Source organism: Neovison vison, chromosome 12, assembly GCF_020171115.1.
Source record: "Neovison vison isolate M4711 chromosome 12, ASM_NN_V1, whole genome shotgun sequence".
NCBI lineage: Eukaryota > Metazoa > Chordata > Mammalia > Carnivora > Mustelidae > Neogale > Neogale vison.
The window spans coordinates 119,969,143-119,989,603 of record NC_058102.1 but is presented as its reverse complement, the minus strand read 5'-3'; the positions used below and the strand labels follow the sequence as shown (position 1 = coordinate 119,989,603).

General features: G+C 41.1%; 1 protein-coding gene across 1 annotated transcript in view; it reads right to left on the bottom strand.

Annotated features, from left to right (window-relative positions):
* Positions 1-20,461, bottom strand: part of CAMK1D (calcium/calmodulin dependent protein kinase ID) — a 429,737-nt gene that overhangs the window by 159,703 nt on the left and 249,573 nt on the right. The window contains exon 3 of the mRNA XM_044229189.1: positions 9,412-9,486. Coding sequence (XP_044085124.1) covers positions 9,412-9,486 — 75 coding nt within the window. The remainder of the gene's footprint in view (positions 1-9,411; positions 9,487-20,461) is intronic.

The following is a 20,461-nucleotide window of genomic DNA, read 5'->3' as shown; positions in this document are numbered from 1 at the left end:
TTTCAAATACTGGGCCCCCACACAGGCTAAGCCCCTCATGTCCTACCCAAGCTCCTTAATACTTCTCCCTGTATCAGCTCTTCAGCCTGGAACATACCCCACACCCCACCTACAACCAGCATAACCATCTGGCTTGTCCTAATCATCCTCTACCCAAGGTTATCTCCTCCACACAGCCTTCCCTGTGACCCAGAGTCCCTGCACAATCCCCAAGGGTGCAGCGGTTGTGTGTCATGATGGCTCCTCCACAAAGAAAACCACTTGAGAGACCAGCCATGCCTCCAACCCGTTCCCACCCACCCAATACTAAACAGAAGTCACTAGTCCCTAGGTTCTCAATTAGTGTCTGATGTGAACAAAGAGAAGATTTTGTAAATTTATATGTAAATAAATTAAGGTGGCATAGGCAGAATCACTTTTGTCTTCATTATTATGCTTGGCTACTTAAAAGACTTCTATTGGGAGTAATAATTTGTGTTCTAAGTACAAGTGTTTCTGGGAACACACTGTATGAATTATGAATACAATATCCACATGAAGCTAACACTGGCAACCCCCACAAATGGAATGGTACAAACAGCCTCACACAGACTCCAGTGGAGTAGATTAACAATATTTTTCTCTTGGAAGCTACATACATTTCCATGTCTTAGACTATGCAGGAATCTAAAATTTTTTATAGAAAGTGTATTGAATTATTAGTGTTTCAAACTCAGCAGGTAAATTCTAGATTCTTTAATACTATCATGAAATAAAATATTAGAAATATTTGTATCTTATGTGGAATATACATAATGAAACATATAATATTGGTAAAACATGCTCATCTATTCCTTCATTAATCAACAAAATTATTTAAGAAAGAAACATGATCCTTGCTGTGTATGTTGAGATTAGTTTAGTGATTTCCTGTGATGTTATTTAGTAAACTTCTCCCCCTTGCAAACCATAACAAAATACAGGGTACTTTCTAGTTATCTCTGTTTTTAAAATACTTCTTGAATCATAAATAATAATTTTTCCTAGTAAACCAAAACTATTCACATCAGTATTAACTACAAGATATTTTTCCTAGAAAATATCAGCAGTGGATGGTATTATGTTGGCTAAGTGCATTTTCTAGGTCACTTGCTGGCTTGGGTAAAAGATCCAATCTCTCTGCTCAAGTCCTTCTTGTAAATTTGGGATAAAAGTGGCTCCTGGGAGGTCTGGGGGACACAGTTGGTTAAGTGTCTGCCTTCAGTTCAACTCATGAACCCAGGGTCCTGGATGGAGCCCTGCATTGGGCTCCCTGCTTAGCAAAGGGTCTGCTTTTCCCTTTTCTTCTGCTCCCTCCTCACATGTGCTCTCTCTCTCTCTCTCTCACTCTCTCGCTCTCTCAAATAAATAAATAAAATATTTTTTAAGTGTCTCCTAAGTTTTTTGTAAGGATTAACTGAGTGAATACATGTTAATCATTATCCCTTTTACATGTAATTATATTCCATTAACATAATTATATTATATTATATATATAATATAATATATATTATATATTTGTATTTGTTCCATTACAAATACGTATTAAATGCCTACCATACCATGCAAGCACTGTTCTAGCAGAGAACAAAAAGATGAGAGAAGTTTTCGAGGGTGACAAGTACTACAGAGAAAGAACAAGTTAGGGAGGGGGACAGGGAATGAATGCGAGCATGGTGAGAGGTGGTAGGGGTAGCTATCTCATACAGGGGATCTGGGGGAAATCTCAATGAGAAGGTGCTTCCTGGCAAAACTTTGATTATTTCCCTCATTCCAGGCAAGGATGAAGTTCTCAAAGGGAAAGCGTTCCACACAGAGAGTACACAAGGACAAAGGCCCACAGTGGTGCAGGCTTCACATCTTTGAGGACCAGCAAGGAGGCCAACATGGCTGCAGGTGAATGAGGTCACAAGAGGAAAGGGGAAGATGAGGTCAGAGGGGTGACCTGGGGTGCAGGACACACAGTGCCCTGAAGGTTGTTCTAAGGACATGGTCTTTTAGCCTGAGATGGGAAGCAAATGGGAGTTTCCAAAGTCTGGCTGATCTGCTAAGAAAGAATGGTACGGTGGTAAAGGTTGTGGGGAGAGAGCTAAGTTTTACAGACGATGGTGGCTTGAATCAGGGTGGTAGCTGTGGGGGTGACAGGACAGTAGTTAGATTGTCAATGGTCCTAAGCAGGGACCATGGGATTTGTCCATGGTTAAGGATTGTGGGACAGAAATGCTAAAGATGAGTCAAGGCTGACTATGGCTTTTGGCCTGAACAACTTATAAGAGAGTTGCCATTTGCTAAGATGAGCTAAACAGCAGGAGAAGCAGATTTTGTGTAAAATTCAGGAGTTTATTTTGGATCTGGTAAGTGAGTGATGCTTATTACACAGCCAAGTGGGACTCTTGAGCAGAAAGTTAGATATACATGCATGGTTTCAGGGGAAGAGTCCAGGCTGATGATAGAAATTCAGGAGTGACCCATATATAGAAATTTAAGTCTTACTGAAAATATGACATAACTCAATAGAGAATATAATATTTTTTAGGAAAAAATTAGTCATTCTGATCTATCCTTTCAATTATACCAGCCTGAAGTATATTTTACATCCTACGCTGGTATAGACATCAAAGGGGAGGGATTGAGGGGTGTCCTTTATCATCTCCAAATATATGGGCTGATATTCCATAACCAAAGTCAGGTGAGGAATAAAATCTAAACAAATGGACTTTTTATCTGTAATTTATCTCAATGTCATCCTGACCTCATACTATTTAAAGAAGAATGGTCCAAAAATTAGTGTCCTAGAAAAGAAGATCATTTTCCAAAAACCCAAATAAAATCGTAAATATAGACCACCATAAACAATCAAGCGTCTTCTGCCATAGCAGCAAAGGAACAAATATGCTACAGTACTCAGAATTGAAATAGCAATTAGCTAAGTAATAAAATTAGGGTGTTGAGCATCTCCTGTTCCATCGAAGCATCAGTGCCCAAGATGATGTTTCCTAGGAAACCAAAAACCTCCCCAGCACAAATGTTGTGAAATAAGTCCCCCCCCCAAATGTTGCATTCTAGACACTCCCCAAGGACTTAGAAACAAAATCAATCAGATCAAGTCAGTTAAAAAAAGACAGAATACATTAAACAAAGAAATAGAAGACTTACACACTGAAACTATAGAACGTTTAAAAAAAATGAGAGATCTAAGCAAATGAGGGTTTGACCATGTTTATGGGTTGAAATGTTTGATTTATTTAAAGTTGTCAGTTGGTTGCAAACTAATACACAGATCCAATGCAATCCTAAACAAATTCCCAGAAGCCTTTCTGCCAGATAGATAGATAGATAAACTGATTCTGACATTCTTATGAAAATGCAAACAATCTAGAATACCCAAAGCAATTTTTTTAAAAAGATTTATTGATTTCAGAGAAAGACACAGAGAAAGAGAAGCAGACTCCCCACTGAGCACAGAGCCTGGGGCTCTATCCCATGACCCTGAAATCATGACCTGAGCTGAAATCAAGTCAGATGCTTAACTGCCTGAGCCACCCAGGCACCCCTAAAATACCCAAAGCAATTTAAAGAAAATAATAACAAAGTTAGAGGATTATGATACCTGATTCAAGACCTATTAGAAAGCTACAGTAAATGAGATGGTATGGTATTGACAAAAGACAGATATATAGAGTAACGGAACAGAATGAGTTCAGAAATTAAATCAGCCTTATATGGTCAACTGATTTTTGACACAGGTACTTTTTCTTGAGAAAAGAGAAGTCTTTTTAAGGAATGGTGCTGAATATTGGATAACCCAATGGAAAAATAAAAGAATGTCATCCTTATCTCATACCATACATTAAAATTAACTTGAAGTTTATCTCACAATAGATTTAAGTGGAAAAACTAAAACTACACAACTTCTAGAAGAAAAGAACATTTGCAAACTTAGAGTAGGCAAAGACTTCTCATACAGGACTTTAAAAGCACCAATCATAAGAGAAAATAAACAAAGTGATGAGTTGAACTTTATCACCACTAAAACTTTTCTTATTCAAAAGGCACCATGGGGCACCTGGGTGGCTCAGTGGGTTGAGCCGCTGCCTTCGGCTCCGGTCACGATCTTAGGGTCTTGGGATCGAGTCCTGCGTCAGGCTCTCTGCTCGGCGGGGAGCCTGCTTCCCTCTCTTTCTCTCTGCCTGCCTCTCCGTCTACTTGTGATTTCTCTCTGTCAAATAAATAAATAAAATCTTTAATAAAAAAAAAAGGCGCCATGAAGAATTAGGTGTTGGTTTCTTGGGTATGACACCAAAAGCATAAGTGACAAAAGAAAAAATGAGCTGATCTACACATCAAGATTAAAAACTTTGAGAACACCACTGAGAAAGTAAAAGGACAACCCACAGAAAAAGAGAAAATATTCTAATGTATCTCTAAGAAGGGACTTACAGTAGAATATATATAGAAGTCTTACAGCTCAAAAAAAAAAAAAAGGCAAACAACCCAATTTACAAATGCATAAGGTATTTGAATAGATATTTCTTTGAACAGATACACAAGTGTCCAATAAGCATGTGAAAAGATGATGTGCATTAGTCAACAGGGAAAGGTAAGTCAAAACTGAGATGAGACATCGCTTCACGCCCGCAAGAATGGCTATCGACAGAAAGACAAATAATAAACGAGTCCTGGAGAGGGTGTGGAGACACTGTGATCCTGATATACTGCTCGTGAGATCGTAAAATGGGGCAGTCTCTTTGGAACACAGATCAGAAGTTCCTCAAAATGTTCAACATCGAGTTACCCTTTGACCCAGCTATTCCACTCCTTGGTATACACCCAAAGGAAATGAAAACATATGGTCACACAAAAATTTGCACATGGACATGTCTAACATTCTTATCATTAATAGCTGAAAAGTAAAAACTACCTAAATGTCCGTCAACCAATGAATGGATAAGTAAAATGGGATATATCCATATAATGGGGTATTATTTGGCCCTAAGAAGGTATGCGGTATCAACACATGCTACAACATGGGTAAATCCTGAAAACACTGAGCCACATGAAAGAAGACAGTCACCAAAGACCACACATCATATGATCTAGAACAGACAAACGCATGGGAACAGAAAGTAAGAGGGCGGGGAGGGAAGAACTGCGAGTCACTGCTGATGGGTATGGATCTCTTTCGGTTGTCCTCTTTTAGAACATAAAGTGTTCTAAAATTAGATTGTGTGATCGCTGTTCAACCCTGTGACTAAAACAAAAACCACTGAATTGTACACTTCAACTGCATGAATTGTATGGCTTGTGGATTACATTTCAAGAAAGCTCGTTTTTTTTTTTTTAAAAAAAAAGCTTTATGAAGAAAACAAAAAAAGCAATGGGAGAAAAATTCATATTAGATGTATCTGACAAAACATAGAATAGATAAAGAACACTAATGACCCAATAATATGATGATAAACAATCCAATAAAAAGTGAGCAAAAGATCTGAAGAGACACTTTACCAAAGAAGATATGCCAAAAGCCCATCAGGATATAAAAAGGTGATGACCATCAATTATCAGCAGGGAAATGCAAATTAAAACTACTGTGAGATATGAGTATACCCCCATTAAAATGGCTAAAATTGAAAACACAAGTCTGAAGTGTTGATAGGAATGTACAGTAAGAAGAACTTAAATGCACTGTAGACAAAAACATAAAATGGTAAAACCACTTCGGAAAACTAACAGTTTCTTAGAAAGTTCATCCTCATCCCTACTCCATGGCTCACTCATTCTGCTCCAAGCTCTTCACCCACAGCAAGGCTCTCCATGAATGTTCATAGCAGCTTTGTTCATAATGGCCCCCAAACTGGAAATAATCCAAATGTCCAGCAACAGCAAATGGATAAAATGTGGACTAGTTGTAACAATGGAATACTACTCAGCAGTGAAAAAGAATGAACTACTGATTGTACCACCACACAAATTAACGTCAGGAAATATGATGAGTGAAATAAGCCAGAGACATGAAGTGTACCACTGTATAATTCCATTTACATCATATTTTATAAAATGCAAAATCATCTACTCATGAGTCTGAGTAGTTGCCTCCAGGGTCAGGGGTAAGGAAGGGAGCACATCAAAGGACAAAAGGAATCTCTGGGGTGATGGAAATTTTCTGGGTTTGATCATGGTGGTGGTTTGGCCGGTGTGATTCGCTCTCACATTCATCACTGAACTATTCACTTCAAATGGGGGCATTTAATTGGATGTAAATTATACCTCGACAAAGCTGATTTTTTAAAAAAAGGAATGAGAACTAATGGAGAAAGAATTTATACACAAGTTAACAGCTGGAAATTAGCAAATCCAACGTTTGTGTAAATAGTGCCCCTAAACTTCTCAAGGGTACATGTAAATCGTGTTCTCCTTAAACATTTTAAATGTTCCTTGCCTCTAGATCTGGATTCTGTAACTAACTTGCCTCACAAACCTCATATGGTAACCCAAGAGTTAATTCTTGCCCAACTCCTCTGGATTATTACAAATTCTGAGCAAATGTGAGGACATTTCAGGATAACTGTGAAAAAGAAATAAATCTCTGATAGAAAAACTCAGGAAAGGGATGGGGACAGCTGTGCCCCAAGAAGACTTCCAGACTTTGTCCCCGGGTTCGTTCCATTCCGGACACTTTTATGTTCTCATGCTGACCTTACTTTATATAAACTGCTTCTGGTAAGGACAATCAAGTTGCTTAGAAAGTTAGAATTTAAATCTACTTGAACTTCATCTCACAAAACGAAAGACCATCTGCAGAGACACTAATGAAATGAGACAGATGTCCATAAAGAAACAGTCTGTATGGAGAACTTGCTATTTACGGCACTCTTCAGTTTGAATGCATTTTTATTTTTTATACATTTTTCCCATTCAGAACTCACTATAACTTTCTAATGTAAATATTATGATGATGATGATGTCAATATTATTCTTTCTTCCCATTAAGGAAACGGATACTCAGAGAGGCCTAGTTACGTGCCCAAATTCACCCAGCGCGTAAGAGGCAAGAGCTGAGATTTACGTAACGGGGATGATTTCAACTGACTTATTTAGCGACATATCCATAAACAGAGAACTTAAAGCAAGTGAATACATACAGCCTGAATTCCAATACTAATGCTTTTTTTTTTTCTACATTACCAATAAAAACACATATTTAAATATTCTACTGACATTCCGTGGGGCTTTTTCTTGTCGTTAAAATGTCATATTGTTCCTACAGGGAAGTCAGCATTTGCCGAGAAAGTGCTTCAGCTGCTTCTTTAAGAGGAGACTCTATTGTTAAAAGGAAAACCACAACCCCCAAATAGCACCACCTAGATTAAGGCCCCAAGTCAATAAACCAAGACTTAATAAATAACCTAATGGCAGTTTCAATCCCCCAGGAATATAATTTTTAGTCAGTCAATATAGAATTTCCTGGTCAATATGAGGAAATTTACCGATAAACCCCTTCTCTTCCCTTTACGAGGGCAACCCTGACCAACCAATGCATTTCTTGCTAATAAATTGCTTTTTTTTCCCCCTTTTTCAATTCTCTCTCTTTGCCTTTAAAAACCTTTCTTTTGTTAGCTCTGCAGAGCTCTCTGCTTGCTAGATGGGAGGCCCGCCCAAATCGTGAATCATTTAATAAAGCCAACTAGATCTTCATATTTACTTGGTTGAATTTTGTTTTTTTAACACTATATAAAACAAAGTCATGTGAGCTTCTAGGGAGCGTCCCAAATTTTAGGGAGAACTACTGCTCTCGGGAGGAACCAGAGTGTGACAAATTATTAAACAGTATAGCAAGAAACCAGGAAAGATGACATTTAGGTAATCAATGAGAACCAGCAGTCTAATCTGCTTAAACCATCAGTCTTGCAGGTGACACTGACACCCAAAGCTATAAAACTGGTCACTGATGTGGGAAACAAAGGCAAAAGAAAAAAAAATTATACTTCCTTACTACTGCTAGCCCACTGACACATCCTTAGAACAGGGAGTGACCTTCCTCTAGGAACTCTGCCTGGATCTTAATATTTTGCTTAGGCCAAGAGGTAATCTTAGCCCAACCCCCCAGGATCCTGGAAGTCTACTTTAACATATAAAAATTCCTTTGGAAACTTCCTTGTGTCTACCATCTCCCACCAAGGTACATGTTGGCAATCATTCTCCAAGCATACGAGACCCCGATATACATCTGAAGAGTCTCATGACTGAGTTTCTACTAAACAGTCATAAACGACCTTTTTCTAACAATAGCCAGCCCCATCAGGGTCCTGGAATCCTTGTTTCCAAAATAACCTGGAGGCTTCTGAGGTCCCTAACTCCTCCTCCCAGCTTAAAAGTATATCATGGGTCACCCATCCCAACCCCAGGGCAGCTTTTTCTGCCCAGGGCTCCTATCCGGTGCTTTAATAAAACCACGTCTCTGCCCTGAAGACATCTCAAGAATTCCTTCTTGGCTGTTGTCTTTGAACCCCAACATTTTCCTACATTGGTCACTACCTAGGATGGTCGCTTGACAGAGAAAAATCATCCACATGCTTCTAGTCTGGATACCTTTTAAAAATGTTTGTACAAAAATGTTCTATAATGTCCTACAAAAATGCTCATGAAAAGCAAAAACAAAATCCTACTAGTGGGGACGGCAGGCTCATTTCATTTACCAGTTTATGTGTTACATTTACATGTGTCTTACATGTTCGGGTCAAGGTTCCACCTGAATATTCAGCTTATTTCCTCCCTCTTTTGGTAACCTCCGGTGTTACTGGAATGCAGAAGTCATCTGCTGGGGGTGACGGTGTCATGGTCTGACCCAACTAGACTTGTCTCACGCCTGGCACGAGTTCTAGTTCAGTGTCATGTGCGTTTCTGTGCCGACAGAGCAGCTGGAAGGACAGAGCCCACAGCCACCATCTGCTGCCCTCCCCCAGCATCCCTCGAAATGAAGACAAGGTGGGAGTTTCTCCTAGAGACGGGAAGGCTGTGTCCCTCGCAGTGGGCCCACGGAAGTGTTTTCAGGAAGCAACATTTGGAGCTCGAGCATGAAAAAGCGAAAGAGACCTCCGAGGGGAGGCCCTGCAGGGGCAGCAGGGAGCTCTACGGTGAGGACGAGCGATCACTGGTCCAGAGCAGCAGCTACAGAAACAGACCCGAGGAGGCCCACAGACTCCCGCCTGGCTTCCGGCTGGCTACCCCGCCAACCAGAAGGGCAACCGCATCTCCCGGCTCACTGCTCCCACTCCCACCGCTCACCTGGCCTGCTACCTCAGCTTCCTTCACCGGCCAGCACCCACTTCTTTGAGTTTTCGATCCCCACTCCCCAGACACCCTCCACACTCCTCAGGCAAAGGGGGTACTTACAGCTGCATGACCAAGTACAAGTGATTGGGGCTTTCGTAAATGTCCTCCAGGGCGACAATGTTTTCATGCTTAATCCTGAAAGAGAAAAAAGCACACACAAACAGAAGAGTGAGTATAATGAGGCATGAAAACTTCTTTAAAACGTCCTTAGAGCAGAAAGTTCTAAGACAGAATCCAACCTCCTTAAGATGACCTTTGAGACTCTGCACAAGCTTGTCCCCAAATTGCCTTCTAGATCTATGTCCCAACATTGCTCTCCGGCTCTTCCTGAGGTGCCATACTTCCCCCCATGGCATCCCCAGGTTAGCTGTTGTCCCTGCATTCATTCAGGTGGATCCCAGCCATGGGCCAACTCTGTAAAAATCCTCTTAGACCTTTCAGGGCCCAACTCAACTGCTGAGCCCCATGGACAATGTCATCGCTCCCTCCTTTGGAGTACCACCGTGAACAGGCCAGGTCACCATCTGCTCACCAAGCCCAGCCCCCTTGCAGACTGGGCGTTCCAGGGAATAGCTTCATTGTCACGTCCATGACTCCAGTCCAGGCAGAGGAAGACCAGACTGACCCCCCTCATCAGGGTTCTAGTTACCACCACCGCCAAAGGTCAACCCAAGACCCCAAGCCAACTAGACTGATTCCAATCAAAGTGTGGTTCCCAGACACAGCACCAGCACCTCCTGGGAGCTTGTTAGAAATGCAGATTCTCAGGCCCTACCCTGGTCAAACAAATCCAGAATCCCTGGGGGCAGAGCCCAGGAGCTGGTTCAGTAAGATCCTGAGATGATCTGTATGCACAATCCAGTAGTCACAATCCGGTAGTCACAATCCGGTAGTCAACCCGTGCTCTTTAAGCTTCAGTGTGCGTGCACGTTGACATGGATTCTGGGCTGCCCTCCCCATTTGGATCCAGTGGGGGCTAGGGCAGGCCTGAGCGTTTGTATTTCTAACAAGTTCCCAGGGGATGCTGATACTTCTGGTCTGAGTCAAGTGGCAAAGTCCTGACTCCAGAACTAAGAGAGAGGGAAACAGCCTAACACCAGACCCTGGGAATTAGCCATTAAGAGTAGCTTTTGTTCAGAATATAAGGCACACTATTTATTTTAAAGCATTTGCAAGAAGAATCATTTCATTACTCTAGGAGCTAATGAACTCTTACCACCGGCCTCTCATGGACATAACTGCTGAGCCATACAAAAGCAAGCATTTCATATGCAGATTCCCTTGCCCCCTCCCCCATCCCCGGAAAGCAGGGACTGTGTCTTACTTATTTCATTTCCCCTCATTCCTAGCATCTATCTGCTTAATAAATATTGGCTCAATGAATGAATGAATATTTAAAGGCTGTCCCTATTCAAGAGCAAGAATCATTGGGGCACCTGGGTGGCTCAGTGGGCTGAAGCCTCTGCCTTCGGCTGGGGTCATGGTCTCAGGGTCCTGGGATGGAGCCCCGCATCGGGTTCTCCCTGCTCAGCGGGGAGCCTGCTTCCCCCTCTCTCTCTGCCTGCCTCTCTACTTGTGATCTCTCCGTGTCAAATAAATAAATAAAATCTTTTAAAAAAAGAAAAAGAAAGAATCATTATTTACTTAGGGGGAAATGGAGGCAATTTTTCAAAGTGTGAGCTGTCTTTCCCTCAAACAGAAGTTTATAAGGTGGAACAAACCAGAATATGATCTTCCCTCCTAGCAGATGAGAAAAGCGAACAAAAGATGTAACTGAGGGTGTCAGTGTTTTATTCTGATTTCTACAGCTCTGATTAGTCAGAGGTGTTCTGATTAGCGGGAGTTCGTAGGAGCAGAGATGACAGATGACATGAAATTCACTTTTCATGTGAGCTACAGCCCAATATTTACTTGTTAGTTGTGGTTACTTTGCTACCTGAGCAAAATAATATCCAAACTATATAAATAATTTCCATAATAATGTTATACAGATAATATAAAAATAGTATATCAGAGGAACCAAGTAAACTATGCTACCAAGGAAACCATGACAAATTAAGTTAGGACTGCTGAGATCCTAGATGTTTCTGGAATGATCATTATTGGCTATCCTGAAAGAGTTATGACCACAAAAAGTATACAGCATATGGAAATTCCCAGTTTTTTAATTTTTAAAAATTTTCACTTAGTATCATTCCCAGGGGCACAAACATTTTCTTTCAGTGAGGTTAATTTGGGGGTTCACGAAAAGCTTAGACTTATGGGGTGATAAGGAAGAGTGGGATTTATGTGAAGGGTTGCCAGATACAATGCAGGGCACCTAGTTATGTTTAATTCTAGATAAACAAATACTTTTCTCAGTGTAAGTACATCCTGAATATTGCAGGGAATTTCTCTGACATTCAAACGTGTCTGAGCACCCCGCACTTTAATGTGCTAAATCTGGCCATGCTGGGTACATGAATCACAGTCAATGGCCTCTAGACTGAGCTTTGAGATTTGTACCTACCGTCCCACCCCCACCCCCAGAGGTTGAGCCAAGAAGGTTATTCCAGCCCTGGAGTACAGCCATTAACACAGATTCAACTAAATACAAATCATTTCTGTGCAAAGCACTTGCCCCACCAAAGTAGGAGACTCTAATAAATGAGGAACATAATCCCTTCTTTGGATGCAAGGGATAGAGAAATTAAAGTCTACTTAACCTGCCATTCTTACATGAGTCCTTGCAATGGCCGGAAAGATACTGCTTCTGACTCTCCCCCTCAACTAATAAATCAAGCAGTCATTCAAATGTCATTTACTGAGTTTCAGCTCTGTTTCTGGAAGAATACTAGAAACATACAAAATAAGATTTTGCCTTCCAGAGATGGAGAGACCCACGCAGAATTTAGGAAAATATTAAATGCTAAACTCCTGTAGCATTGCTGTGAAGTTCAGAAAAAAACAAGACCCCCAATGAGCCAGAGGTATAAGCAAAGGTCTCAGAATATGATGGGCATTGTGCTGGATGAATGATACCTGAACAAGGAGACTGCAGAAACCACAGAGAACTCCTCACATGGCCTCTGCAATGTGTCTTAAGCAAAGTGGTTTAATTAACTTGTGGATGTTAAAACGCGATAGAAGAAAACATTCTGGCCCCCAACAGCTGTTCCTAGGTACATTATTCCACCCTCACACTCTTTTAAGATATACAAAAACTGAGTTTCAAGTTTTAGCACAGGGTACCTAGGTTGTCTCCACAAGCGTCAGAGGAACATCCCCCCACACACGTCTGGGCACTCCCTGCATACCAGGCACTGCACCAGGAGTCCCAAGAGCGCTAGGTCAGCCCTTGTGGAGCTCACACAGGTGGCCTTCCAGCTACAGCAAGGACACCGCCCAGCCAAAGCCAGCCTTTCGCATATGTACCAGGAATCAGCCTCCTTGTAATGAGTGGTGACTCCTGGGAGTGACTGATAACACACTGACAGCCTCTTCTCCTACTCCCGCAAACACTGGAGGGATACAGCATCAGCTTAGTGTTTGCTCCTTCTGGTCGACCAGTCCTCCTCCACTGGGGTTTCTATTCCTCTCATTCCACTATTGCCACTCATTGGTCAAGAACTGAGAGCGGTGATCCTGGTGTAAATTACAGCACCAAGAATAGGGTATTAAATAAGAGAGGTGAACTATTCATCAGGTGAACTGATGTTATACTTTTGCAAATAAAGCTTAATATTAGGTTCATTTTATTTTAAAAGCAGTTGTTCAACTGTTGGCATCTAAAGAATGTAAGTTCCATGGAGGTGGGGATTTTTAACTCTTTTATTCACTACCATTCCCCTGATGCCAAGAAAAGTGCAAAGGTGGTAAACACTTGCAATACACATTTGTTGAATGAAGGGATGGATGGATGGATGGATGGATATCAAGTGTTGGGTCAATTAAATGACCAGATCAGTTTTACCTGAACTTCTACTGAAAAAGATCTCCTTTCTTATTCAGTCTTGAGCTTTTGAACTTCAAGTCTTCACCTTTAGCTTCACTAAATTCAATTTTCTGGGGTTCCATGTGGTGCTTCAGATGATTAAGACTATTTTGAATTTTTATTCTCCCATCTATTATATTTACTGTCTCTCCCAACTTTGGGCCCTTTACATATTTTGTTGGTACACATCCATCCCATATGTCTTTTTTTCTTTTTCTTTCTTTTTTTTTTTTTGAGAGAGAGAGAGAGAGCTAGAGAGTGCGCATGTGTGAGTGGGGAAGGGCAGAGAGGGAGGGAGAGAAAGAGTCTTAAAGCAGGCTCCACATCCAGCAGAGCTTGATATAGAACTAGACCTCACAACCTTGAGATCATTACTTGAGCTGAAATCAAGAGTCGGAGACTTAACTAACTGAGGCACCTGAGTGCCCCTCAACCCATATGTCTTCATCCAAATTCCTCAAGTCTGAAATGGGAAGGTTACTCATCAGAGCTGCCCTCCGGTGTTATACCAGAGACCCCCATCAAGATAACCACAACACGAGTCAGCTGGCTTCCACTACTTTCAAGCTGTGAACCCAGCAGGACCATCATCGAGCCCATATTTTACCATCTTATCCATAAGGAGACAATTAGATTCCTTGCTGAAATGGCACTCCTCAGTTTTACACACTACATAATACTATTTAAAAGGGAAATGGAACGTTTGGGAAGATTTGTTCTTAGTAAACCCATGGTGGCTCCTAGCAACCACTACAGTCTTTACTAAAGGATCACAAACCATCTGCTTAATTTACAGTTCCAGAATTGTGTTACGCAATGAAGTCAAACTTCCTGATCTATACATCTCACACCCTACCTGTTTCATGTTTGGAAAATTTGCCAACATCTCTTATATTCTTTTCTCAAGCATTTCAACTGTGACTCTTTTGTGATAAATGCAATTTCCTTAGCCTTCAGAGGTGTGAGACATTGAACTCTAGGGACGAATTAATACTACGATTTCTGGAGGCCCTATTTAGATCGCTATTTTATATGTACCATTTACTGAATGTTAATGATAGGCACACCACAGACACTTTGCTGGTTCAGTTCCAGACCGCCACGACAGAGTGAATATCACAACAAAAAAAGTCAAATGAATTTTTTTGGTTTCCCAATACACATGAAAGTTAAGTTGATACTATATTGCAATCCGATACTATATTGCAATACTACATTGTCTAAAAAAACAATGTACATACATTAGTTTAAAAAATATATACTTTATTGCTGGGGTGCCTGGCTGGCTCAGTCAGTAAAGCATGCAAATTTTACCTTAGGGTGGTGAGTTCAAGCCCCATGTTGGGCCTAGAGTTTACTTAAAAAACATGTGATTGCTAAAAAATGCTAACCATAGTCTGAGCTTTCACCAAGTCATAAATTTTTTGCTGGTCCAGGGTCTCAACTCAATGTTAATGGTTGCTGACTGATCAGGGTGGTGTTTACTGAAGGCTGGGTTCACTGCGGTAATTTCTTAAAATAAAACAACAAAGAAGTTTGCTGTGATTGAATCTTCCTTTCATGGACGATTTCTCCATAGCATGTGAAGCTGTTTGATAGCATTTTACCCAGGGCAGAACTTCTTTTGAAAGTGGAATCAGTCTTCTCAAACCTTGCTGTTGCTGTTGCTTTACCAACTAGGTTCATAGAATATTCTCAATCCTTTGTCGTCATTTCAACAATCCTCACAGCATGTTCACTAGGAGTCGATTCCAACTCAAGGAACAAGTATTTTCTTTGCTCACCCATAAGAAGCAATTCCTCATCTGTGAAAATTTTATCTTAAAATTGATGTGATTCAGGCTTCACTTCAGATTCTGGTTCTCTTGCTATTTCCACCATATCTGCAGTGACCTCTTCCACCAATGTCTTGAGCCCCTCAAAATTACTCAAGACAGTTAAAATCACTTCTTCCAAACTCCTGTTCACGTTGATACTTTGACCTCTTCCCACAATCAGGAATGTTCTTCATGGCATTTAGAATGGTGAATCCTTTCCAGAAGGTTTCCCATTTACTTTGTCCAAATCCATCAGAGGAATCACTATTTATGGCAGCTATAGCCTTAAAACATTTTTTCTTAAATAACAAGACTTCAAAGTCAAAATGACTCCTTGATCCCAGGACTGCAGGAAGGATGTTACATTAACAAGCATGAAAACACCATTCATCTCATTGGACATCACTGTCAGAGCTCTGGGGTGACCAGGAGCATAGTCAATGGGCAGTCACATTTTGAAAGGAATCCTTTGGGCAGGTCGTAAGAGCAGGATTAAAATATTCCATACACCATGTTATAAACAAATGTGCTGTCATCCAGGCTTTGTTGTTCCACCGAAAGAACACAGAGTAGATTCAGGGTACTTCTTAAAGGCTCTAGATTTTCAGAATGGTAAGGGAGCGCTGGCTTCATGCTCAAGTCACGAGTTGCACTGGCCCCTAACAAGAGAGATAGCCTGTCCTTTGAAGCTTTGAAGCTGGGCACTGATTTGTCCTCTCTAGCTATGACCGTCCTAGATGGTATCTTCTTCCAATAGAAGGCTATTTCATCCCCATTGAAAATCTATTGTGTAGTAGAACCTCCTTCATTAATTATCTCAGTGGGATCTTCTGGAGAATTGCTGTGGCTTCTACACCTGCTCTTGTGGCTTCCCCTTGTGCTTTGATGTTATGGAGATGACCTCTCTCATTAAGTGTCACGACACAACCTCTACTAACTTCAGACTTTTCTTCTGCAGGTTCCTCACCTCTCTCGGCCTTCCCCGAATTGAAGAGAGTCAGGACCCTGCTCTGCATGAGGCTTTGGCTTAAGGGAATGTTGTGGCTGGCTTGGCTGACTTATTCTTCTATCCAAACCACTAAACCTCTCCCCACATCAACAATTAGTCTCTTTTGCTTTCTTAGCAGTTACGTGTTCACTGGAGTAGCACCTTTAATTTCATTCGGGAACTTTTACTTTGCATTTGCAACTTGCCTAATTGTTTGGCCCAAGAGACCTAGCTTTCAGACTATCTTGGCTTCTGGCTTCACTTCCTGACTGAGTTTAATCATTTCTAGCTTTTGATTTACAGTGAGACATGTGTGGTTCTTCTTTTCATTTGAAACCTTAGAAGCCATTCTATGATTATTAATTGACCTAACTTCTATACTACTGTGTCTCATGGGATAGGACGGCCCAAGGAGAAGGAGAGAGGTGGGGGAAGGGCAAGTCAAGAGCATAGCTGTCAGAACACACACAACGATGAAGTTTGCCGTCTTGTTTGGTGTGATTTGTGGTGCCAAAACAATTACAACAGTAACAACAAAGAGCACTGATCACAGATCACCATAACAAATAAAATAACAATGAAAAAGATTGAAATATTGCAGAATTACCAAAATATAACACAGAGACATGAAGTGAGCAAATGTTGTTGGAAAAAATTATACTGGTAGACTTTCTCAATACACAATTGCCATAAACCTTCAATTTTGTTAACAAGAAACAAACAAACAGAAAACACAATAATTGAAAAATGTAATAAAATGAGGTATGCCCTGGGACACCATGGTGGTTTAGTCCATTGAGTATGTCAGTCTTGATCCCAGAGTTGTGAGTTCAAGCCCTGTATTGGGCTCCATGAAAAATGAGGTGTGCCTGTATGTATCAAGACCATACTAAGTATTTTTCATTATGTTGTTTAATACACCAATCCTATGAAGCAGCTCTCCATGAGATAAAAGAAAATATATATTGGCCTCTGCCCCTGGTTACTGGCAGAGCTCCTGAAATCCTTGTAATTTCCTAAGTGATAAGAACACTAGAAGCATCTCTTATTCTAATATTTGGTCTTTGACCCCATCCCTGACACAGGGTTTCTAAAACTTATAAATTTCTGGGTGATAAGAGTGTCTATTATTTGTTCTAATGAAACTATCTGAGTGGGTTCCTGGATGGGTCCTTGGTGAGGGCTGGTCACTGGAAAACCCAAGTCATGATTAGAATTTTCATCCTGACCCCCACTTTTCTGGAGAGGGGAGAAGGGCTTAAAAACATTTAGTGATCCATAGTACCTACATGATGAAACTTTCATGATATCTCGAAAGTACAGGGTTCAGAGAGCTTCCAGGTGGGCAAACATATCCATACCAGGAGGGTGACACCCCCCAAACCCACAAAGACAGAAGGTTCTATGCTTGGGACACTCCCAGACCTTACCCTGTGTATCTCTTCATCTGGCTGTTCATCTGTGTCCTTTCCCATATCCCTTAATAAACTGGTAAACTGCTCTCTGAGTTCTGTGAGCCACTCTAGCAAATTAATCGAACTTGAGGAGGAAGTCATTGGAACCTCCACTCTCAAGCTGGTTGGTCAGAAACACAAATGACAATCTGGGCTTGCAACTGGCATCTCAAGTGTGTTGGTGTGCTGGGGGCAGTGCTGAGGGACTGAGCCCTTAGCCTGTGGGATCTCACTCTACTTCTTAGAACTGAGTTAAACTGTAGGACACCGGGATGGTGTCCAAGAATTGCTTGATGGAGACAGGGGGGAACCCACACATACTTAGCGGCCAGGAGTGGACTTCTGCAGTGTTCTGTGTAAGTAAAGAAAGAAGATGCATAGGGAGGAAACAGACAATAGGGAAGAACTGGGGTTTTCCCTACACAGGAGAAAGTTAAATGGAAAAACTTAGTTCAGTCTATTATTCCGCCCACTTATAAAAGAAGTAAACTAAGACTCTAAGACATGAAGTATGTATTCCAAGGTAACACAACTGGGAATTGGAATTGCTAAGAATCTAACTCCTAAGCCCATGTCTAACTCCAAGTATTTATACTATAACTTTCTGTTAACTGAGTTATAATGAGAATATAGAGGAGTGCACATAAATTCAGTTATTTGTATGAAATCATGACTCCTAAAGTCAGGGAGTTAAATTTCACAACTAACGATATACTATCTATGTCTGGGAGTGCAGAGATTTGAACTATCCTGAAATCTAGTGGAAGTTCTCAAGATACTTGGTTATAAATATTCCGACAGATGAAATCCCAGTGGGTCAAAGTGAACCAGAGGAAGAGATATTCAGAAGCAGAAGGAATAGTTAGGAGCCCAGACATCACAGTTAGAAAAAGCCTAGGGGCCCCTGGATGTCCCAGTCATTGAGTGACTGACCCTTGGTTTTGGTTCAAGTCATGATCTCATGAGTCGTGGGATGAAGCCTCGTTGGGCTCTGCATCCAGTAGGGAATCTGCTTAAAGATTCTCTTCCTCTGCCCCTCCCCCAACTCACAGCCTTGTATTCTCTCTGTCTCTCTCTAATAAATACATAAATATTTTTAAAAAAGAAAGAAAGAGGCTTTCATCAGCTGCGTCTGCCAGTGTCATCAAAAGGAAGAATGAAATGGACAGAGAGAAGAGGCAGGGATGTCAGCTACAAGCAAATGGAAAACCAAGGTGCCATTAACCTTGCATAGCTTATAGAGCTAAATCCTGTAGTTTGGCATTCAGTCTTTCTAAAATATGGCCAAGAGGACCTTCATACATAAGGAATGTTTATCCCCAAGCAACGGAACTCTCTAAAATGTTCATATTTCAAAGGAACAATGTCACTAAAAACAACTTTAGATGATGAAAATAACTTCTCTTAATTTTTATCACTTACCATCTACAACGACCAAAGTAACCTTCAGCTGATACATCTGTGTACAGAAGGTAGATGGTTTACACAGGAATCTACGCTAAAGTCTCCATAATTCCCAATAAAAGACCGAAGAGCTGAATAGAGGAAAGTGGGCTCAGGCTGGGGGAGAGGGGAAGGAGGAGAAGGAGAGAGAGAGGCTGAACGGGAACATAGCATATATGGCATTGATGCAGATGCCAGTGTGCATGGTAACTGACAGCCAAGCAAGAAATCCCCAGAAAGAGCCAGGAAAACATTTTAAAGTTAATTCATGCAACAAATCATACCAAACACACAAGTAGGCCCCATTCCAAAGCCCCCAAGCTGGAGGGAACATCAGGACCCAGAGAACAGGCACTCTATTGAACACACATGCCTCTTTGAAACAGCCATGCCGTTTCTCCCTCCAGTTAATTCTCCACAGTTCAAGGATCCCCAAATTCTGAACTCCATGTAAAACAAGGAATGTTAGAAAAAAAACAGAAGAGGAAAGAAAGGGACGTTCAGCATATTTCACTTTCTCTCAGCCTATCATGGCTCATTGATCCGGAGGGGGGAGATTGTGGAGATTATGAGTATTATGAGAATTATCAGAAGAAGGAAAAGGAAACAAAACATCTTTCCTTTGTGTGGTCATTGGAAATGTCGCTTACCTATTTAGATGAAACTGGAGGATAAAGGATGGGCAGGAGACAAGGTGATGACCCATGACAATAGAGGGGAAGATGGAAGGACCTGACCTCCCTGCAAAGACTGGAGACAGAAGTTACATCAATGAGCTGGGACTGACTTCCTGTCCTCCTCTCTCAACACTTCCACGTTAATTGACCAGTCAGGAAAAGGCACTGCTCAGGTGAAATCCAATCCCTTCTTTCAGACAAAGATGGCAAAGGACTAGCTCTTTCACTATCTGCCACATTGTTCTAAACCGTCTGGAAAATTTAATTGTTATTCACAAAAAAAGATGCTATGGTTCTCTGGGATGGCAAATTGCCTCAAAAACATTTATATATTCTAATGTCTTGGCAAACACTCTTGTTTGTCTAAGCAAACACTATGCGTTTGGGAAATAAAGCAAACCATTTCCTCCTTTCCTGGGTCAGATTATCTCCACCCCTCCCCCAGTTTTAAGTGGTACAGGAAATCATGCTGAGAAAATCAGGATCCAGTCAGTCACAAGGGAAAGTGGTAGAGCTGAAATATTTGCCAGATGGTATTAAAAAATAATACCTTTCCTTTTTATAACTTAACAGGCACATTCACAGATGTTCCCTCATTTCCTTCTCACAACAACTCCATGAAGTTGGCATTATTATTCCTATTTTATAGATGATCACTCCCAGTTTATAACTACTTAATTGTTCTCCCTCCCTCCTTTGCTCTTGCTCTCTCACCATTCTCCATGCTGTCTCCTGAGCCATCAGTCCACAAAACAGAA